Source organism: Argopecten irradians, chromosome 10 (assembly GCF_041381155.1).
Source record: "Argopecten irradians isolate NY chromosome 10, Ai_NY, whole genome shotgun sequence".
Lineage (NCBI taxonomy): Eukaryota > Metazoa > Mollusca > Bivalvia > Pectinida > Pectinidae > Argopecten > Argopecten irradians.
Window position 1 is genome coordinate 35,183,078 of NC_091143.1, and position 25,028 is coordinate 35,208,105.

General features: G+C 33.9%; 1 protein-coding gene across 1 annotated transcript; it reads right to left on the reverse strand.

Moving 5' to 3' along the window:
• LOC138333749 (uncharacterized) lies at positions 1–23,919 on the reverse strand. Its single transcript, XM_069282312.1, has 4 exons — positions 23,109–23,919; positions 20,207–20,369; positions 8,489–8,582; positions 1–5,349 (listed from the first exon to the last, which is right to left on the reverse strand). The coding sequence occupies exons 1-4, from the start codon at positions 23,813–23,815 to the stop codon at positions 4,676–4,678; spliced, it is 1,638 nt and encodes a 545-aa protein (XP_069138413.1). The 5' UTR covers positions 23,816–23,919; the 3' UTR covers positions 1–4,675.
• Between the last annotated feature and the right edge of the window lie 1,109 nt (positions 23,920–25,028).

Genomic DNA, 25,028 nt, shown 5'->3' on the forward strand with positions numbered 1-25,028 from the left:
TAGTTTTTTTAATACTTTAATCAATATGGAAATGACAAAATATTGCTTTGTAAAAAATATTACATCAGATGAAAATTATATACAAAGCTGGAGCATATACTTTTTAAGGCCTGATGGTTTTAACACGATTTAAACAGCAACTTGATATCAACATTGGTGAATTTTTCATGACAATAGGAAATATATTTTGTATCAATCATAATCTTGGAGGCTTTGTTTATTTACTTATTTTGCTAGTTTTCTGTAACGTTTTCATCTAAAATTGAATTGAGATCTATACTATGCAGCTGTACATATTGCATTGAGCATTATGCATGTATAAAAGTTAGACATGAATGGAAATGTTCTCAACCATAAGTAATTTAATATATTGATAAATTAACTCAATTGAAAATGAAATTAATACTGATATTAAAGTGAATAGTCGGGCAAAGAAAACCAGTCTAAATGCGTTCATTGGCCTTCCAAAAGTTCTCACATATTAATACGACGGTCAAGTTCTGCTTAGTTTCCCAGGTCTGACCATTAAAGTAAAGAAAAGTTGAAAGCATTGAAATCGAGGCTGCGTGGAAATGTAACCACAGACGTTAGTGAGCCGGGAGGACGTTTTAGAATTCCCATACTTTAAATTAATTTTTTCGTACGCAGACAGATTTTGACGAGAGATTTTATTTTTCTATTTCATAAGAAATAATACTGGATACATTCACACCATTTTCACCAACTTTAGCCATCCTTGCCTGACTGTTCACTTTTGCAAAATTGATATTATCTGTGTTTATATTATTACTTTTAAGATTTAATTTACCACTGACTTTTTGGTAAGCGTCAATGAAGCACGGACATTTTTTAATAGTCTATTTGGTTATACCTGGCTTTTTGATATATTAGATATCAAAATGAAGTTATCACATTATTTATTGAAAGATCTGGATTTCATACAAAAGTTACTTTACATTTTCCAGTCATTTCATATATATACCCCTTCACCAAGAAAATAAATAAACAAAAAGCGTTACAACTCTGCCTTATGTGTGCTTTAAACGCCTATAGATTTAAAGTCTTGTTTGGTTGGAGGCTTCAACTCAAAGTGTTGATAACTGTGTCCAGGGGGCGATAAGTCTATATTCATAAAGTTAGCGGGGAAATATATTATGCTCAATTAAATAATATAATCCTACGCATGAATTACAGGTACTGAACCACAAGGCTTTCAGAAAAGGACCGGTGTCAAAGAAAAAACATACACAATATATTTCATGAATATACTTTTTTTTTTATTTTGTTCATATAAGTTTTAACATGAATCCATTGTTTGTGACAAATTTATTTGTAGGCAACTCTCGAAATATGCATGATATATACATATATTTATTTCATACCTTCATGAGGCAAACAAATACTGTATACAGACAGTGCAATTAAAAATCAGACATGTTTCATACACAGTGGAGAAAAGCCAAAATCCAAATACCAGTAGATGCAGCATAAAGGTTAAAGATTGTCTTCATTTTTATTTCAACTTTCCAAAACAGATGTTTAAATTTATGTATAATAAGGTGAAAGAATGTCTAATGTTTTTTACTTGGAAGTTTCCAAAACAAATGTTTAATGCTAAAATTTATGTCAATGAGGTAAATGCTTTCCTAAAATAAATTTTTAATGTTTTATTTATTTACATGCATACTGTGAATGAAACATTTCTGATAATACACTTATCACAGACAAAGAAAGTAGAGTTACCACAAAAAATCTGCCGAAAATGGATATTCTATTAAATAACATGGACAAATTTGAACCTATTCACAATAATAACCAGGTTTGAAAATAAAAATCATCATTTACATTTCAACAATAGGTTTTTGAGTAATGACAACTCTCAACAATATGAACAGGTGCTTTCGGTTTGATGAAATAGTCAGGACAATGAAGAAAAATAATGACTGCGATGATGAGTAATATTAATATTTTTAACATTAACGGTATATGTGATATTTATACGTTCACAATTACATGTTGATAACATAGACAAAACATCAATAACATTAATTTACCTCATCAAACACATTGTCTACTCTATCAAATAAATCTCAATTACAGTGTATTTTTATCAATATAAAAAATATAAAATCTAAATTATGTTTCAAAGTAACTCTATGGACATTTTTTCAATAAGGCAACTGCATTTTAGATATTTTGTTTGCAACAAAACAGAAAAAAAAATGAAGAAAAAAAACCCACCTCAACAGGCTTACAAGAAAAAAAAAAGTTATTTTTTTTTTAAGATAACATTTGGGACATTTTTTTTCTGCATTAAAATTTTTGTGCAAATAAAAAATATCTATAACTTTTTTTTATAATAATTTCATAAAAAGGCATTTCAATTTCATGTTGGATTCTATATGAAAAAAAAAAAAACAAAAAACAAAAACGAAAAAGATATCAGCATATTTTTGGGCATTCCTCAAAAAGGCAGTAAACATTTATTTATATATTACTGTAAAAAAAATCTCATCAGCAGTATCTTGACCCCAAGGTTTATCTTTACTTTTAGTAGCTGACACTTTGTTACTATTTTCAACAGTAAAACTGTATATGCCTACGCTGATGTATTGTGTAAGGATAAAACCATGCATCAATGTGTCAGCTTGGGGTCACTTAAGTTTTATACATGTATATATAAACCTCTTATTTAAAGCATACATTTTTATATAAACTCACATCAAAGTGTGCCACGGCTTCCATAATGTAAACATGCGTTGTCCAAAATGAATTATTAATAAATATTGTCTTTAATTTGCAATAAAAATCTGCCGGTAAATATAAATATAGAATAAATTAATTAATTTATTTTAATTTTCTAATTTCAGTTCCAACAATTAAGCTACATTATCCCTTTGGATATTACTATTTTTATCCTTGAAGTTAAAAACAATCTCATTTTATCTTTAAAATGTAAACAGCAATTTTCAAATTAAAGTGGTTAGTAAGAGTGGTGTATAAAGAATTTGAAGCCATACTATATTTTTTTTTCAATAATTCCTTACAGAGAGATCTAAATTTAGAATAAAACAATATTAATTAGCTCCGACTGCTCAATTAACCCATTCATTCCTGAAAGTTTAGAATGGGCTCTTCCAGGTCTTGAAGTAGAAGAGTCCAATGTCTCTTCAGGGGTGAATGTGATAATGGATCAACCAAGTAATATCTTATTTTGTAATTAAAACAATTATTGCTAAAATAAAGATACACATACTTAGAACTATCACATGAGTCTGATTATTTTTAATGCCATCAGCATTATTTAGTATATGTACACATCTCCAAAACGAGACAAAGAAGGTAAAACATGTAACATACATCAGGTAAATATTCACAGGTAAGTATTATCGTCACAACGTGTGCATGGTCTAACACGATTACTTTGCATGATCTATAGGGTCAAACAATTATATTATGATGCACAAACTATATCTTACTTTTATTGCTTGAAATATCTGCTGAAGATTGCATTTGTTGTAGAATTTTTTCATGAAAAGATAAATAAAGATTTTTTGCACATGTTTGTAGCGTTTAAGGCTAGGACAGACACGCATGTACGACACGTAGGACCTCAATATAGTACTAACATTCATCACATTTTGTCGGAACATTATGTATATATACATACAAAATATGGCATGAAAAATATGTATTTATATACAGAAACATTTTCAGCTGGCAATAAGTGTCACAGAGTAGCTGACTCAGCAACATTTCTTTGTCAAATTAACAGGATGTTTTAGTACATACTGCATAGCAAGTTATTTTTGGGGGGTCAAAATTTCCATGATAATTAAACCATAAAGTTAATTTTAGCACATTAAAAAAAATGTTCTGTCTCAATACAAGAGAATATCCATTTATCCATTTCTCATTATTTCACAATCAATTTTTTATCGATAACAATGCCCCAAGAAATTGCGAAAATAGCATTACAACGAAAATAACTGTTATGATTTTTACACAGTATACCATTACATATTAAAACTAAAATATACAACCTTTATAAGTTAAGTACAAAAATAAAATAAATCAATATTTTATTTGCACCAATAAAGTGACAACCCAAATTTGAAAAGATCTAAAAAAAATGTTTTGGAAAATGTATAGCACTGCATATGAAATTTAGATTGTTTAATTTTAACAGTAACTTAATTAAGGCCATTGCTCTCAACCTTTTTGATACACGAAATATTTTTAAGTTAAAATGTAAAAGTATTAAAAGTCTTCTATGATGATTTGGGAAAATGCTTTTCAAATAACAATACAGTATGTATCAGGTCTAATGGACAATGGAAATCTATGAATTCAACTAAACCAATATCAATAGAATGTAAAAATCAATACAAGATTTTTAGTGGAATTATATAAAATTTGTGTTTTAGCTTTATAAATAGGCGAATTAATTTAATATTTCTCAATGTTACCACATTCACCCCTATTATTGGAAATGAACTCTTCCAGTCTTTGAAACGGAAGAGATCAAATGTGTCTTCGGGGGTGAATGTTGAATATTAATGAAAAATAAATGGGAGCAATGGTAACAGGTGTGAGAATGTACACATGAAGACCCTGAACCTGGATCAACTTTAAGTTCAATGCATTTACGCATGTAACTTCGCGATGTTCAATATCATTCTATGTACGACTCGATGTAAGAGCCAGTTCGTGTTTCTGAACACCCTGCGAAATCGTCAACAAACCCTGACGTAAAGTCATCACCATCACTGTCAATTTTACTTTCTATTGCACTCTTTTTCTTGATGCTTCGTCGTTTCTCATTCTTGATGTAGCGGTCACCGCCACCATGGAAACTTCCGTAGCTACTACCACTTCCTTTTCGCGCTAAACGCGACCTAGCAGTATCGTTCTGTAATCCAATCACCTTGGTAACGGACACTTTGGACTCAACCTCGTAAAACAGAGCCAAGTTCTGAGATTCTAAAAACGACGGAAGAGATTCCATGTGGCTTTCCAGTGGATTTGCAGCACATGATTTGTTTGGAAGGGATTCAGAACTATTATAGCCAAAACTAAGATCAGGTTCAAGGTCATGTAGTGATAGAGGTCGTGAGCCTTCACGTTTCCACGGCAACGTTTCGTCGTTCCATCGGACAAGGTATTTGACACAGAGGCCGATACATAGGTCCTGAAGGGGAGTCTTTGTGTCTTGTTTGAAGTAGTACTGATGTCCAGTACTGTTCATGATGATGTGGTCGATGTCCAGGAAGTCCCGAGATGCCCACTTGATGCGCTGACCCCACACCTCGTCGTCTTCATAGTAGTGAAGTTTGAAGTCAAACTTGTCTGGAAAAACAATCGGAAGAAATGTTATTATAAAGACTCTGAATGATTTATAAGAAAATTCGGCCCCAAGATCGCGAAAAAGTCTTAAGCCAAAAATGACCTAAGGAGGATGTCACCGTGACCAGCTTTCTGTCAATACAGGTTCAATTACTAAACATCAAGAAGGAAAATGTCTTAAAATTATGCTACATTACACAGGTATCCAGATTAGATACTTAGAGACGGTTTTAACAAGTTACTGTATTAGGAACTTAAGACACGGAAGAACACCCCCCCCCCCCACACCACACACACACTCAACCTTGATACAGGACAACCAGTAATTAGACCAAGGTATTATTATGTAATGAATCATACAGATATTGCATAAAAACATTTAATTGGTCGTTACCTGTTCGTACCGTCAGTCTCGTAATACAGACGTCATATATGTCTCATGTCCTACATATATCGTCATTTATCAACGTTAACCTGACTATTATTTATATAAATTACAGCTGTTTTTATTTCCCTCTTCATTAAATCTTACCTCCACCATGAAATATACAGACGAAGTAAAAAGCCTGACTAAACAGATTCGGAGGAAATAGATTAGATATTAATGACATCATGAATTGCCTGTAAAACTTTCTCTTCTAACCACATAGATTATAAATATATCTTTTTGGTTTATTATTCATTACATTTGCCATTAATTTGCATCTTTATATTTTGGCATTTTAACTTAATGCATGAAAGAAAAAATGTACAATAATTCAATGAAACTTGAATTTCTATTCCATTCTATTCAATTTATTTTTATATTATATTATAGCATAGACACGAAACATCCATCTTAATCCATGAATGCATTATTTGGTTACAAAAGTTCTCCCAAAGTCTGCTTTAAGAATATTAATGTCAGAGAACACAACCTATGTTCTATGGTAAAGTGGCAGCCGTAAGATTATTTTACAACCTTCTCTAAAATAATTATCTAAAAATGATAAAAATATGCCTTACTCCTCTATTGTTTGATCTGTTTTAACAAAGTCTGCACATCCGATACATTTAGCATTAAGAAAAAATGGAAACAGGATATACATATATGTTCACATATTACTCTGGTGACATACATATAGGGGATTTGATTCATTATCTTCTATCATTTTTGAATAACAGAAATTCTTTAGGTTTCAATTTCCTGTCTGTATTTATAACAATATAAATCTATTATCTTGTAAAACATGTGGCCTGCAACATAAAACCTCCCATTGCCATGATACATTGCCACTGTGCATCCTCGAATACACCATTAGGCCTAGGCCTACAGGTATATAGGAACACTGCAGTGTGTATTTCGGTCCAGACTGACTGAACAGGTAAACAATACTCGGGCTGTCGTCTGTCACACCTTAATTACATCTGTGTATGTACCACTGGCCGTACCACTGGCCCGGGGAGCAGAGATAATTAAAAGTACACATGAGGAAGTGAGTAATTCAGCCCGTGACAAACAAAAGGAGTATCCTAGATATATTTTGTCTTATCTATCATAGGTCTATATAAACCTATGTTTGTTTGGAGGTTGTAAATATGTAAGTATGTAAGTAAACAGGTAAACTTGTTAGGGGGCGAGTGATGCAGCAGTACCAGGTAAACAGAATCACCCTCTGAACTAAACAAAGGACTAGAATCACAACAAAACAAAAGAGAAGAATCACCATCAGCTTTGTAAATCTATATCTATATATCGTGTAAACAAGCTATAGTGCCTAGTCTTATAATGCTCAAGTATGTCTAATATCAAGGGCCACTTTTAACTCGGGTCAATCATTTAACAGTTGATGGAAGGACAATCAGGCTGATCTATCTATCGTATTACAGTGGTTTGAGTAGGAGGTTTAGACGGGTGATTCAGAGTTTAAGCATGTTATCATATAGGTGAATGCGGTGACCACATCCTCAAGAGAGATTAAAGTTATCACTGTCGTTTACGTTCAGGACAACAGTGGTCAATTATTTTACAGTTATCGAATTACAGCCCCTTGGGTCGCGGTATAATGATTCACAACTTCAGCATGTTGCTGGTGACTATCACAATGACGATTTTAGACCGAGATCAAAGTAACTGGAAAACCACCTGTATCGAAGGTCATGAACAAAGACTGGACAATCGTTTTATGACAGCTGGCTTAATGTTAGTAACCTTGCAAGTGGTTGTCAGGTAGTTTTACTTACAACAAGTGGTCATTTGATCTACCATCAGTCTGATAAAGATTGCTTTTATGGTCAATAAGATATAGATTTACAACCATTTTATAAATTTACAAGGTCATTGGGTCTTCTGTTGCCAATCCTGGCGACATACTTATATAGACAACAATGAAAATGGTAACCCTGGCAGTACAGGTAAACATTTCTCGTTAAGCTCAGGTAAATCATCGATTTCACATTTGCCTTTCTTCCCATACAATATTTATATTTAATGGACTTTAGTAACCACACGTGTGTATATGAACCTGTAATCTTGACAATAAGTGTTAGGGTGTAGTGTAGTAATAGTCAGTATCTAAATATGGTAGATGACCACTTTAGATTGTGTAAGGGTATCCTAGTCTTTCTTCTGACGTACTAAAGGTTATGTAATCACCCATTGTATGTCACAGCTGCGTCATAGTCATTACAGGAAGTGGGAAACACGGTCTAATAGTCAACACAAAGACTGACAAGTCTATACGTACGTTAATACCATGCTCGAGGTGGGGGGAAAATGCAACTACAGTGATCGAAATATTGATCATATTCTTACATATATCTAACGAAATAAATATTTCTTGGGAAAATATTGCCGTATTTATTCATAGACAAACACCTCATTAATAATTCACCCCTAAAGGCTCTTTTGAACTCTTCTGATTCTCAGGTAAGAACAGTTTATTGTCAAATTTTAGGGGTCAATAACTTGATTTTTCTTTTTTAGATATTTCTTTTAAACTATCGTAATGGCTTATTTTTGAAAGAGTGTAACTGACTATATTTGTAAATAGAAATAGAATCTTCAAAATGATTCTATGAATTTATTTTTGGATAATTAAGGTAAATAAGGAATGAATTGTCACCAGGTGGAAATATCATGGACTTGGTTATCGATTCTCACCTGGACTTCTCCACTTGGTCGAACACAGGCAATACGGGCCCTCTGGACAAATGACCAAAATCGACAGCTTCAGGTGTTTATGGTTCACTGAGCCCTGTCAAAATAAAACCAATTCCATCAATACAGAGCAAGGTCAAATAAAGGTCAAATACAGACGATTAGCATATATATAGGTTTACAGTCCGAAGTTCATAGCTGCAGGTATAAATATTGTACATCTTGAAATAATGTCACAACTGGTGTTATAATGTGATCGATCTTCATTCAAATACACCAGATCTCATAACAACAAATACATTTTGAAATCGTCCATCGATCGCCATTAATGGAAATTTGCATAGGATTTTAATCCCCTCAGTGATATTTTAAGGTCATATATATTGTTTCTCCTACAATACTGTCGCAATTTTGTATTTAGTCACTTTACAGACTGAATATATTTTGTTACACTTAATTTATATGCATTTCAGCAAAAAACCTGCATGTTCACTACTGATATTTCATGTTAAATGTTGAAAACATTATAAGCATATGATATTCAATCGAGAATCTTCACTGAAGTTGAAAGACCTATATACATGCTATGTTTATATACATGAGCTTGAGGCCAGTTTTCATTAGAGAAGGCCAAACGATGTCCATGTCTGCCTGGTGGACTTCTTTGGGACATCATAAATTAAATGAAGGCCACATATAGCTCTGATTTTAGGCCGCTACACCTAAATCTCCCCCGAGCAATTAATTTTATCTACATTTGTTACTATATTTAGCCGACATTTTGTGATTAGGAAAATTAAATATGAATTAAAAGCAATTACAGATACAGGTCAGAAAATCAGCCTCAGGATGCGTGTACCCAATACACTTTATATACACAGGAGTGTAAATGATACTAAAATGAAGTTCGCATTTCCCTGTGAAAAACTCAGGTATATCATTAATATAATGATGTATATGCTATAAATAGATACAAGATCTATTTTCTGTAAAAAATTTCCAACTCATGGTTTCAACCTCTGAGAAGTATATACATGTCATTTTATACATTAGAGGTCAAACCTCCCATCAGTTTTTGTTGTGAAGGTTATCGTATGCAAATGAGATCAAATAAAACTTTACATATTCCTTTGTCCATTGTGGTTTGTTTCTATAGAGAAAAAAAAGAGATCTACTGCATGATAACGATAGGGAATGACATGTAATGTCCTTTATGAACTTAACAAAATGTTTTTTGATTTGCAAGACTTGAACACTAGTGACTTGCAATATATTATACAAGAAGAAAAACACATTATGCTTAATTACAATAGAGTTATCTAGACTCTGAATATAAATGCCATAAAAAGTTTTGAACAATATGATACATCGTATGATAGAGTGCCCTGTGAATCCTGAAAACTTGTTTTACCAGATATCCTTACTTATGAAACAATTCTCCACCCATTTCACTTTTTGTAGGTTACGAAAATGGGTCAATTTACAGAAAAAATCATCCCACATTTCAATGGAAATTAACCTAGCTGTTATTTTTTTTGACAAGACCAGGTCAAGCAAACTGAATATGTGTAACAAGGACTAGACTAATGTATACCGTATTTCACCGCAAAAAAAGAGAAGAAATAAAGGTCAAATGTGGTGGGGGGTCTTATTTGCGGACAACCCGTGAGATCACATTGATTTATGAGGTCGCCATCTTGGATTTTTTAAAGTCTCCTCACTGTTATAACAGTCCTATGACAGATAGGCAATAGCAAGTTCTTCAAGTATTGATAATAATAATGTAGACATATGAGTAAAATTAAATCAGATGCTATGACAAATTAAAATATAGGCTTAAAGCCTAAGTTGCTCCACCGCCGACAGAGCATTAATGATATTCATCATTTGAACAATAATTGGTGTTTAGTCGTGTATGTTATATGTCTTATTAACACAAAAAATAATAAAAGATAATTCATAATTTATTTTGCCTTTGGTGCATGCGCAATCAGTACTTCATTCCATATAGGATATAGTGCCACAGAATTTTTTCGGGATGCAATTAGTTATTTTTTACATTTTTAACTTAAAGTAAAATCACAAGGTCAAACTTTTCAATAGTGGTAATGGTGTAAAGTAAGAAACTTTTGTAACTGAAGAAAAATACCAAATCGTCTGCTCCTGTTTGTGACAGTGAATAAATACCAATTGTCAGCGGTTGAGCATCTTTAAACAATACTAGCTAGGACAGTTGTAAGTTTGTAAAGGAAACAGACTATGTTTTTACAACACATTTTTGTAAGAGTAACACGGACATTCATCACTGAATCAAAACGAAGAAATACTAAACGCATCATAAGCGTAGGTAACATTTACGGTATGACTTTTTCGATGACTTTTCAGATATAATATTTCTATGCATTTGGTCATCATTGCACAATGAAACTGACCAAAACAGGAAAATTTATGAATAAACATTTACGCTGGTAGTTACGCCATACCTCTCTTATCATGATACAGTTGTTTAACTGAACACCGCATAATTTCTTCAGTCATGTATTGCATGTCATGTGCAATTAAGGAATTTTTTGTTTTACTTTTAATTAAAATATCATTTAAAGTAAATTGCTGTGTCTTCTGACCCTGCAATTAATATTCAGCACCATAGTCAATAGTTATACTGGTTTTCATTTGCAGACATATTGCATGACCTACAGTCCACAAAAACGGAAGTTGCATATTATATTTGCATGCAATGTATATCTAATTCAATTTTAAGACATTGAGCCAGAATACATTATTAAATGAAGATATTTCATGCTGCACCCATCATCAAAACCATTTCACCTGCTGTAAATTAATGTCTGGCATCAGAACAAAGAGAACTAACTAATATGATTTATAACTCAAAAGGAAGAGCATCATACTTAATTCAAACTGAGAAAAAAATGCAATTTCATTTTCTATTCCAACAGGATTGCCTTTCAAACAAAATTATGAAATACTTGTGATTCATAGTGTAATTGGAGAGGACAAAATGTAACAGCCAGAACGTCATTTGAACTCGGGACCACTGAACACTCTACCGACTAAGCTTCCTGGTTACCAGTCTAGTTCTGCTACATATGCGATACAATTTACAATCTTACAATGCGATATCATGTGGCTATATTCAATGTACCTTGGTGGGTTGTTCAGAATGATAGGTAGCCACCAGGAGATACATGCATAAGGAGACATCAGCCTCCAAATTGACTCAGGATGTTGGTAAGAATGGGAATCTGATCAAACCTAGTAAAACATTCTAACAAATATGTATTTCATAAACTCATAACCAAACAAACAAATATAGCACAGCATTTAGTGTTGTTGACCTTGGACTACTTTAGATTGACCTTGAACCTGCTACAGTACTAGTTGAGCAGAGTTCAATAGGGGTAAAAGGGGATGAAAGAGTTTAATAGGTGTTTTTTATAGTTTAATGGTTGTAACTTGATCAAGGTATGTAGAATTTCCTTTTTAGAGGGCAATCTGAGAATAAGTTATTTAGGAAAAGGTCTTCCCTTCCATTTTGATGGTCAATCCTTATAGATGAATGGTATGGCTTCAATTCCCTCCCATTTTGATGGTCGATCCTTTAATGTACAAAGAGAGAGAATGGTATGGCTTCCCTCCCATTTTGACAGTCAATCCTTGTATGTACAAAGAGAGAATGGTATGGTTTTCCTGTCATGGTGATGGTCAACTCTTTATAAACCTCATTGATAGCTTCAATTTAATTCCTCTCCCTTCGTGTTTGCCAGGCCTCTTTTTCTATTATTCTTCATGACAGAATCAACAAAAATTAATGACCTTCAATACAGTCTTTTCTTTTACCATTGTAATGACCAGTTCTAATTATGTAACATAGATATAAATGTTTCCCTTCATTAAAATTTTCATTTCTATTTACATTCATCCATCATTTAGAAGTAATTATAAGTATATAATTTTTTTTTTTTTGAGCATCAAAAGAAACTTAATCTTTGTATTATAAATACAATTGTTTCCGACACTCAAAACTTATAATTATAAACCAAGTAAATTACCAACAGCATACGATGAATATATCACAGTGGTAGTATAGCTGAATCTTTCCCCTCAGCCATAATATTTTACATCTAACCACTTACGAAAGCGTGACAATCTTAACGACGTCTACACGATCTCCTTCTAGTTTGTGATACACAGGTGACGAGGCAGTGGGATAACACTTGACGCCACTGACCACAATGTGGTTAGAACATAGGAAAATAAAAGTGGTCCAACAGCATGCAGTGTTTGATAAAGAGCTTTCAAGATGTGACAGCTTTCTTCCTGCATTTGATATGTGGTTACACAACCTTTGAGTCCTAAAAAGTGAAAGCGTTTTTTTATTCTAATGGCACAGACTGGTACAGTTTCTTTTGAGTAATCAGCTCATTTATTATCTCCATTTTTGTGTTTTCAACATTAAAGATGCTCCACCGCTGACAAAAAGTATTTTTTCACTATTAAAAACAAGAGCAGACAATTTAGTATTTCTCTTCAGTTACAAAAGTTACTTACTTAACACCATTACCACCATTGAAAAGTTTGAGCTTCTAATTTTACTTCAAGTTAAAAATATAAAAAATAATTAATTGCATCCCGAAAAAATTCCGTCGCACTATATCCTATATGGAATGAAGTACTGATTGAGTATGCACCAAAGGTAAAATCAATTATTTATATTATTTTTTGTGTTAATTACACATAGATATACATGATTAAATACCAATTATTGTTCGAATGATATACATCATTTATACTCTGTCGGCGGTGGAGTATCTTTAAATGTATTATCTTCAGGTAATGTTTTAATTAGATCTGAAAATGTTTTTCGTTCAAATTAATTAGATCTGAAAATGTTTTTCGTTCAAATTAAGAAACATAACAGGCATAGAATTAATGCATATGAAATTTATCTAAACTTATTTCAAGAAAATTTTTCGAATTCAGGTAATAAGCTAATCATCTGTTCCTTTGAATATATAATTTTTAATTTAAAATCACATGCAATATAAACGTGAATCGTACAAAAACTTTTTAAACCCAAGGTAACCTGAAGGACAAAATTGTGCAAGAAAATGCAAGAGACACCCAGACACATGTTCATACACGAGTTTCACCAAATTTTAACATCTCTAGTTTTGCATCTAGTGCAAGAATCACCGAAACACATGTCTGTACACGAGTTTCATCGTCATCTCTAGTTCCAAGACGCCAGTAATTCTTACATAAAAACTTTTTTCCTGGTCGTATCAAGTGCAATGGGATGGAGAAAAGGGATATTACTACGGTAACCAGAGACCCGACTATCTTTAGGTCACCTTAACTGTCCTCTGCTCATAGATCGCACCCGTCAAGGTTGCTGGTTGACAATTCCCATACAAATCTGATATCTTTTACCTGCCTCCCACTTTAAGTATCCTACCTCTCTCTAGAAGTTATAGTGGTGTGCTACTAACCTTGTTATAACCAGACAAGGATAAGGTCTATATGGTAATTGACAGAAAACAGACTAAACGGTACAGGCATTTAATGTTTACATACATCAGGAAAATTAAACCAAAGAAATCTGTTCAGGTATTTTTTGTAGTGTTGTTCCATAAAAAAGTTCATTATGTACAGCTGGGTTCATTTACAGGGCCGTTAAGCCTACAAAAACTAGATTACGTAGATCTTAGAAACTACACAGACTTTTTGGTAATGAGCAGAACGTTGTAATTACACAAGGCATTTAGCTATTACATTCAACATCTATCTTCCTGTCTGTATAATCCAGAAAATTTTAAACTACGTAAATTAAAGTTTTGTTTTTCCTTTTTACCAAAACATCTCTACACGTACCCTCACTTTAACTCTACAAGATTTAAATTTTAACATGCCTGGAAAACAGAAAGCCAACCAAGAGGGAAAATGGTCTTTATAGCCAGGTGGTATTAATACACAGGTCAAATTATGTTGAAATTGGTCTTATTAAGAAGGTGGTCTTTATACACAGGTGGACGCTATGGCAGGTTTTACTGTATTCTGTCCACCTTTACACTTTCATAACTTTATACAGGTAATTATCAGGAACCTGTTTGCAGAGAACAATAATAATGAAACAGTGCTTAATTTATAACTTTTCTTTTTCTGAACTAAAACCTTGTGTAGATTGCCAATGGAAAAGATAGCCATGAGATGTTAAATAAAAAGATTTGTATCTTGTTTCTTAATACACTGTCTCTGTTCTGTTTACACATGAAAAAAAATTCACCTGAGGTAAAATTTTCACCTGTGCACAAAGTCACCTTATAGCTATTGCTCAGGTATTGATAACAAGAACTATATACATACACTTCATCACCTATTAGAACTTAAAACCTTAGAAAAAATATAGGTCACTCCTATGTCCTATAACAGAATCATTTCTAGGATGTCTGCAGCAGAAATTTAACCCATCCCATAAAGTATCGTATCGTTTCCCCCCCCCATAATGAAACTTAATGTTCATGGGTTGTGCAGATGCAAAAAAAGAAGTGGTCGTATGAAAAAAATTAAGTGTAACACGACCTGTGATTTAAACTACATATTTCAATTCTATCTGTAGGATCGTGTTGATTGTTAGGTCACGTAGTCCTGAGCTTGGGAGTCACATATAGGTAATGGAAATCTTTTGTATACATACATCCAATATCCCGAGTGTATTTGAGATAGGATAGCAATTTTCGGAATGTTGTTGGTTAAAAACCGGTGACTGGGAGTAATAGTTACAAAATAATTGTGGCTTCCCAATGTGATTACACACAAAGGGTTTCCAACCCGATCCCTGTGACTAATAAATGTACAGTAAACCCAAATACATGACAAGTAAACCAAAACATATGTAGCCTAACTGTTCAGATATATTTACTTCATAGTTCAGTTGAGCAATATGTGTCATAAAAGAGGTTTTACCAAATTCATAATATTTTTCAGAAAATCTTGGCAAGGAATTGGGTATCATGAACTTTTGTGTCATAATAGAGGATTGAGTCATATCATATGATGTAAATCTGGTAAAGAATCGAGCATCATAAACTTTTGTGTTTTGCATTTTATTGAATCTCGGCATATTTCTATGCTTTTGTTAGATCATAACAGCACTCAAAAGCAAGAGAGAGTTGATATTATGTGTAAATACTTCATGACTCAGCTCGGTGGACCAGTACACATGTAACACGTAGGTACCACAGGCAAAAATACCCCGATTTATCAATAACTTCTGTCAACCATTTGATGTGTAATCTACATCTCAGCATGATGGAATCAATGCCTTCAAGATGTGGATGGATGAGCAGATATGTGGAGATGAGAGATGCAGACACAGAAAGTGTGCGATATACTACTGTATACATTGGTCAGACTGAACCGGTGATAGCACAATTATTGTAATAATATACAAACACATTCCATTCCTACATGTGTTCACTGATGTCCAGGCTAGTGTGGTAAAAACAATTTAACAACTTGCCTATGTCCTGTACATGCAGCAGTTTTCCACAAAACAAGCAAGAGAGAAGTATATAAAAAATCAAGATTGTTCCATTTATCATTCAAACTTTCAATATGGAGAGGAGCCGAATCCAATCAATGTCATTACTTAATTCAAACATTTTGAAAAATGTTTTGTAAATTAAACATAATTACAGGTAACTGGTGCTAAATGTATCAGATATCACAGGTAACTGGTGCTAAAGGTATCAGATGTTACAGGTAACTGGTGCTAAAGGTATCAGATGTTAGGTAACTGGTGATAAAGGTATCAGATGTTACAAGTAACTGGTGCTAAAGGTATCAGATGTTACAGGTAACTGGTGCTTAAGGTTTCAGATGTTACAGGTAACTGGTGCTTAAGGTTTCAGATGTTACAGGTAACTGGTGCAAAATGTATCAGATGTTACAGGTAACTGGTGCTAAAGGTATCAGATGTTACAGGTAACTGGTGCTAAAGGTATGAGATGTTACAGGTAACTGGTGCTAAAGGTATCAGGTGTTACAGGTAACTGGTGCTAAAGGTATGAGATGTTACAGGTTACTGGTGCTAAAGGTATCAGGTGTTACAGGTAACTGGTGCTAAAGTTATCAGGTGTTACAGGTAACTGGTGCTAAAGGTATCAGATGTTACAGGTAACTGGAGCTAAAGGTATCAGATGTTACAGGTAACTGGTGCTAAAGGTATCAGATGTTACAGGTAACTGGTGCTAAAGGTATCAGATGTTACAGGTAACTGGTGCTAAAGGTATCAGATGTTACAGGTAACTGGTGCTAAAGGTATCAGATGTTACAGGTAACTGGTGCTAAAGGTATAAGATGTTACAGGTAACTGATGTTACAGGTAACTGGTGCTAAAGATATCAGATGTAACAGGTAACTGGTGCTAAAGTTATCAGATGTTACAGATAACCGGTGCTAAAATTATCAGATGTTACAGGTATCTGGTGCTAAAGGTACAAGATGTTACAGGTAACTGGTGCCAAAAGTATCAGATGTTACAGATATCCGGTTCAGAGGGACCAATATAATTATAGAAAAGTTGATTTATTAGCTCAATTACAACAGCTGTATATCATTAACCTACAGTTTTTGCGTCGTCAACATTAACATGCCGAATTTCCACTTTGTTAACGAAGTACAGGTGTATTAAATTTTAGAAGATTGATGACGATTAATTTTGCCCCTCTGATAAAGAGTCATCTAAGTACAATTGCTGACATCCCTTTTACATAAAAAAGGTCTAATCTGTACGTGTTAAAACATCAAGGACTCAACGACACCATCGATCTGTACTGAACAGGAAATAGCTGTCCCTGATACATCCACATGCCGGCTCGTCAACGGGACAAGGACAGTGGCAAGGTTTACAGAGGCTCTCGAGACGGTGACGTCATATCATCCATCATGCGGCGAACTCTAAAGCCTCTTGGCAACGTGAATAAACAGTTATGTCAAATAAATACTACATCTATATTATCTAATTTGAATATTAAATGACAGCCAACTTCAATTTCATAATGCAATTAACATATAATGAAAATTACTTTCTTGATTTTCGCGACACAAAGTCCTGGAATATTCAACACAAGATTCTTGCATATAGAGTAGAACTCTTGCATAATAGAGAGTAGAATTATATCATGAGTATGACAGGATTATGATATTAATTTGGAGGACTGGAATGCCATTGTGAAAAATTATCAACCAATTTATGTGTATTTTGTTGTCAGGGACTAAACTTGAGACATGTATAATACATGTCACTGCATTATATGAAGTTAGATGGGGAAATGGCAAAGGCTCAGTGGTCAAGGTGTTGCAAAATATTACCACTAGTCCTCCACCTTGGTGTTCAGTGTTCAAATCCAACATGGAACACTTGCCAGGTACTAACTGCAGGTTGGTGGTTTTTCTCCAGGTACTCTGGATTTTCACTACCTCCTAACCCTGGCTAATCGTTAAATGACCATGCATGCAGGTATGACATACTACATGCTTATTGTAATAGCTCTATTTATTTTCACATAGTTATGAACAAGGTGAGAAATATCATGGTAACACTTTTTCCATTTCAAAACTACATTCATTTAAGGAAGAATCTTATGTGTATCATGTATGCCATCATATTTCAGACATAAGTTTCACAAGTTTTAATAAGCTCACTCTAAAAGGAATTGCATATAATTTGACACAAACCAAAACAAAATTTTATCTCCCTCGCTACCTTAAAACAATCTTCAATTGGTGTACGTGCATATTACAGGTAAAATATCTAAAATATCCAGACAGTAAAAACATAACACTTAGTTTTGAGTCCACATAATGGCCACAGCCCTGCTTCCAATACTTTATACTTGTTTACAAAAGAAAAATTTACAGTCAGTTATTCACCTCCAGATCACAAAGAAAACTTGGGCCAATATAATGTTTACATTCCCATCATGTTCAACTTCGATAAACGAAATGAAATGTAAGACTGACAACATCACGTTTAATGTACTTAATATTGAGAATTTTTGAGAACTTTTGATGATAGGTTTAATTACAAAATTATTTTTGAAAAGAAAAGTTTCAAAATTATTTTCTGGAAAAATTTCATATTTTTAATATATGTTCCAATCATTACTCATCCATCCACATTCTAGACAGTTTCCTTAAATCTGCCGACAGCTTGAAAAAAGAATCGAAGATGAACGATGATGTCATCCTTTTAAACCTAATAAGGCCTTTGCAATTGACTTTCAATAAGATATGATATATTTAGATGTCTGCAAGCATGAATAAATGAATCTAAATAAAGTCTGCGGAGAGATCACAAAGTGGCGTTACTGACACTTGCCTTGTTAGACAATGTTCCACGTCACATAAATACATGATGGATGTCATAGGGTATTTATCAATCATTACATGTTCGGCCAGGATTTTGCTGATTAAGACACTTTTGAGTTGGGCTTGTATATTGTCACTAATTAAAACACATTACAATGTCAATTCAATTGCATCATATATATCAAGATGATTTACGCTTCCCTTAGTTCATATGGGTTAGGCACAGGATGACAGGATATAATTAAAGTTTGACAAACTCCAAGAGCAACATACATCAACTTGGTGATGTAATTAACAACATAATCGCAGCGTCAGAACACGGGCCTTTTTACGCTTTATGTCGGAGGAAATTCAATTAATTAAATCTGCCTCGTAAAACATATCCTTGACGAGAAATGACAGCTTGAAGAAAGTTTGACCTTAGCTTCCTATTTGAACTCCGGGGTGACATCGGAACAGACATGCAGGATAGAAGTGCAAATGTACATAAATGTATGAGTTCTGACTCACGAAAGTAAAATCTAAACTTTACATAACTGATCTCTTTGTTGCAATTAACATGAAATAAATCAACTTTGATTTATGAGATATATTTTCACCAGTTTGATTTTTAAAAGTTGTTAAAATGCTTTATTAAATTTGAAAAATTTTCATGTCATTTTAATATCACGAAATTGTGCCCCATCATTCTTTGATCAAAGAATAAATTTTGACTTTAAATAACAGAAACTTTAATAAAGGTAGTTTGATTTTAAGCGGGTTCAATTTAAGGTTATACATGAAAAGAAAATTTTGACAATTAATTTGATAGCTTAGGTTACATTTGCAACATAAATGTTCAACACCATTTTATAACTCATAAGCAATTTTTGAAGAAAAAATTTCTTTGTTAATGTGAATAACGGAAAGCTGCAGACAACTTCTATGCTTATATTATGTTGTAGCCCAGCAATATTTATGTAGGATTTTTTTAGGCGTGTCCAGAACACAAATTTTCAAATTTTGATGAGTCCCAATACAGAGAAATATAGAGGGTTCTCAAAATTTAGGTGAGTCCCACAGGAAAATCATGAGTCCAGGACTGGTCTAGGCGAGTCTCGTAAATCACTGTGAATAAGCCATGATGTGGAAATAATGCATTGTTTTAGAACGTACCCATGTAAACAATAAATATATATACCATGATGCACGTGGCACTACATGTGCAAAGAGCATGCATATATAAAATACATAATACCATAAAATGAGGAAAAATTTATCAAACCAGTGGTTTGTCGAGTATGCAGATTTCACACTAATGTTTTGCTCCATTAATTAAAGTTTACTTACGTCAGAGGAGCCGCTGATGTTCTCTACGACCGGAATAAGACATGCCACCGGTTTGTTGGCTGCCACCTGTCGGATCTGGATACCGGACGGAATGTCAGACTCACTAAGGCATGGTCGAACTGACCAGCACTCCACCACCGCTGATCGGTTACTGTTGACCAATCTGTGGACAAAAAATTACCCAAAATTGACCTTTCAAATTTTTTTTTAAATTTTTTTTTTTTTGGAATATGACTTTTTTGTAATGAATCGTGATGATAGAAATGTCTAAACATACGTTACTATCATCACGATTCAGTCAATTCGCAATCACTCCAAGCATATTGAAAAATAAAATCATAAGTTATAAAATTTTAAACAATCTCATATCTGCTCTATCTAGCAAAACATATATGATGTAATTAATATATGAAACATTGGGAAATATTGGCATAACAATTAAATAATTACAAATTGATCTATAACTATCATTAAATATATATAGAGATAGCATTTAAATGAAATGTACTTTTATTAGTTACTTAGGCCTATAGCTTATGTTTTAAGGGTGAGAGTTTGAAATGGTGGCCGTAGCCAAAACATGCATGTATCCAGTACCCTATATATGCATACCAACATATCTCCATTGCATACTCATGGTCATTGGTTATTTCTGTCAGTAAAGATAATCAAGTATTTGGGTTTTTATGGCTCAAGAATTTGAAAATTTTCTACAATTTACATTTTTTCTGATAGAAATAATTCTTTCTATTACTGTAATTTGACAAAGTTTGTACATTTACTAATTAGCAAGCCATTATATTATGTAGTATTGCGATTACACACATCGTATATGTGACTCTATCAATTACAATTAGGAACTGTAGACATATGATAGACCTATCTGTCTTTTTTCCACATGTCTTTACATATGGTAATAATATTCTTGTTGTTTGTGATGATTGCAATGTGGCAACATGCTGAGACAGCGAACCATGCCATACGATTCTCCGATACACTGTACAGTTCACAAATATATCACAGGGATAAAGGTCGAAGCATAATATTTTTTTTTAGAGGGGAGGGAGCAAAATATATAAGAAAAAGGACGAAATATATTAGCAAGAATGGAAATAAAAAATTACTATCAATAATAACAGTTTCACATCAAAAGAAAACAATTGCTTTTAACTTTAGTGATGAGGTCAATGTTTCGGACTAAGGATATCACTTGTAAACTTACTGAACTTTATATATCCTCTCTGACATTTTTTTCGATGATGGAAATGAGAGATAAGAATTTACGTCAATATTTTCGTAAGTTGGTTAGCATGACTTGCACCCTACAGGATTGGCGGAGATCGTATCACTTGATGAAGAAAAACTGGAATGTTTTATCATCTCAGACAAGTAGATTATAAGGGTATAACGTTTCTATCGATACCAGGTGAGGAGGCCCTACCCCCACGGCACACCTGCAGCTAGTAACGTAGAAATGAGTAGAGATGTAAGTCTCGATGGAGTTAACGATGTACTGTACCGACCACTCACCTACTTAGAAAATAAATGTACTGCCTTGTCCTACTTATAAAATAAATGTTCTCTCTCGAGGATCATATCATGCTATCAGGGATATTGAAGATGTGTATTTGTACTTCAGAAAAACATTTTTCCCAAAATTTTAATCTAAATTCTACAATATTTATTCACAAAGATCAACTTCTGATGATAAAATTATGCTAAGAAAGAAATAACTATAAACGGTTTAATCAATAACAATATTCTCATAAATCTTCACCCTTTTTTACATTTTCAGATTCCCCTGTTAAACTGCTGCAGATCTAGACTTTTATTTGCCCTTCTATTTATATGACCTTCTATAACACATTTTTCATAATTTCTAGGTGGCTTCATCTCCTTCATGACCTTCATCAATTTATAGTCATTAATGTGATATATATTGATTTCTTGTGCTTTATGACCTTCTAGAATGCATTCTTTTGTAATTGCTGGCGTTTATTGATCGGTACGATTGCATATATAACAGTGGAGTTTCTTCACCTTTCTATTATTTTATTTCTGAATTCATCAGCTTTGTCATTAGATGTGATACATTGAAATTTTGCTCTATTTGACCTTCTATACATTTGTATTTTCTAATTTTCCACTTTGTCTCTACTCTCAACATGCCTCGATCCTTCTAACGCGTAATTTGTTAAATTTCTATTTCTAAATTCATCAAATTAGTCATTAAAGGTGATACAATATTGTATAACGGATTTCTGTGCTATTTGACCTGCTATACAATATATATTTTCCAACAACATACCTCAATCCTTTTAACATATAATTTGTTGTTGTTGATTTTACATGTGTATCTATATGACCTGCTACGTTGCTGCATATATCATGCAGGTTGACTTGGCAAACATGCACTTTAATTTGTCTTTAAAAATAGTCATGATCATTTAAATTGACAGACTGCAGGCTAGGCTATGGTAGCTATAAGCTAAAAACAAGGTATTTATAAAAGTATCTCATTAAATCTCAACTGTCATTAATTTCAAGAGAAAAAAATATTCATCTGATGTACAAGTCTTCATGACTATATAAGGAAATAAGTTTCTGAATGAAAAATAAGCATCCATTACAATTAAGGGCGTACACATGTTTCTGCATCATGTGGTCAAAACACACCCACACACATACATTTAAGTCACAGCCTAAAGAAAAGCCATTCATGGAAATTTAATTACCTGTAACAAACTTCATCTACTTAATGCCCATGTCCATATATGGTAAAACTTTGTTAACTCAAACTGTAATACAATTGCAATACATTACAGAACAAAAGAAACTATGTAATATCTCCATTAGATTAGAATTAAAGCAGGTATATGTATAGAATAATAAAAAAACCTACCTCTGGTTTGAACAAATGTAGCTCTTGGCGTTCTCCTCGTCGACCACTTTTTGTCGCGGAGGAAAACTGTCAGCGTCCTTTAGGATGGAGAGTAAGGACCCAGCACTACGGAAAGGTTTCTCCATGGAACACGGCCGGAGCCAAAGTGACGGATTTGCTTTGGTCTCTCCTAATTGTTCTAACCTCATTTTCACTGTCATGTGATGGCCGTAGCCACCAATATTGAAGTTCAGACGAAAATGGTGGTGAATTGTCGTGTTAATCGGAAGTGCTACTCCGACCCCGCTGTTCTTGGCGAGAACGATACACTCTGTAACATTCCCAACTTGTGTTGTAAGGGTCTCACTACTAAACATGCCCATTCTCTTTGTCTTGTGTACAATGAGTCCGAAATTAAGATTCACCCGGTCACCGGGCGCGTACGAAAATGTCAGGATGCTCTTGTCGCCATCCGTAGGTTGCCACGTCCATTTTTTGCCGTGGCGAACGAGCTGGCGTTCTAGACGCTCAGTCTTTGTGGTAAAATCTTCCTGGTAGGAAAACGATAATTTCACATCCAGTAATTTCACTTTTTTTGGTACTTTGTTCCGATGGATCTCAAATTGTGTGATTCCGACTTTGAGTGATTTTGCGGACGCCTGCCGCAGCAGGTTTGTGTCAATCTGCTGTTGGACCATACTTTTACTTGTGGAACCAACTCTAGGCATCACTGGTGAGTTGGTTAAGGTACAGACTAAGGTGATTGCTACGCTTACTCCTCAATCACATCACTGTAGCTGAAACGACAGAAAAAACTTGGTCAGAATCATCAAAACTCTTCAATACTGACATAATCTTCATAATCATCGAAAATGTTCAATAATGACATATACATAGTCTTCAGAATCACTGAAATTTTTCCGGATTAGCTGAATAGTGATCTTTTTATACCCCCACCCACACCTGATCAGAAAAGTTTAATAAAATCGCAAGCAATTGGCTAAATCAGCATTCACTGGAAGTACTGTACATAACGGTATTTCCGTAGACTGACATTGAAATATAACTATTAAACAACGTTACGTGAACTGAAAACTTTCATCTTAAATAAACCATTATTGTTCTTACCTTTGAACATACAAACTTGTGACGATCAATTTTCGACACGTTTAGTTGATTATGGGGCCGTCCACAAGCCTTAATCCATCGCAAACACTTCGCTGAATTTGTCTTTGGTTTGGGAAATGGGATAAAACGGACATTCTCCACCCTCTCCGGATACCTGGTATCGTTGTTACATGTCCCCCATGCACACGTCTTCACCATTCTTACCAATAGTCAAGATATTTCGTTATTGTTTACGTTATGCAGCGTGAAGCAGGAAGTATAGTGTACGACAAGTTGTCGGAGGTAATGGCGGACAATTCTCTAAGAGGAGAGGAGAGGAGATAATAAGCAGCCATGGCAGACCAGGATTCTAACCAGATACCTTCGGACACTAACTAAATACTCTAATGGCTTATCATGCTACACTGATAATCGACTCATCCCAGTTATATTTCCAGCTTTGAGCTAGGGGGAATTTCTCTTTAGCTCAGACAGTAGAGCAGCAGAGCAGTAAGTCCAGGGTCATGGGTTTGAACTCATGTGGCGTCAGGCGGCACACTTACTCTCGCCCTGTTACACTATGGTACAGCTGTATATGTGATCATGCACTTTGATATAACATTCAGACAAAACCGATGCTGATTACGGTGGGAATTTAACAACATTGAAAGAACCATAGAATCACTTGCCGCATCAGACAGGTAACCGCTTATCTAAGAATTTAGATATGTACAGGTATAATTATGCCTTGATAAGGGGTCATAGTGTACTGTTAGTGTTAGAGTGGTGACAAAGTAAGAGAAGTGACCACGTGTGTCAGGTGGTCGCTCAAGC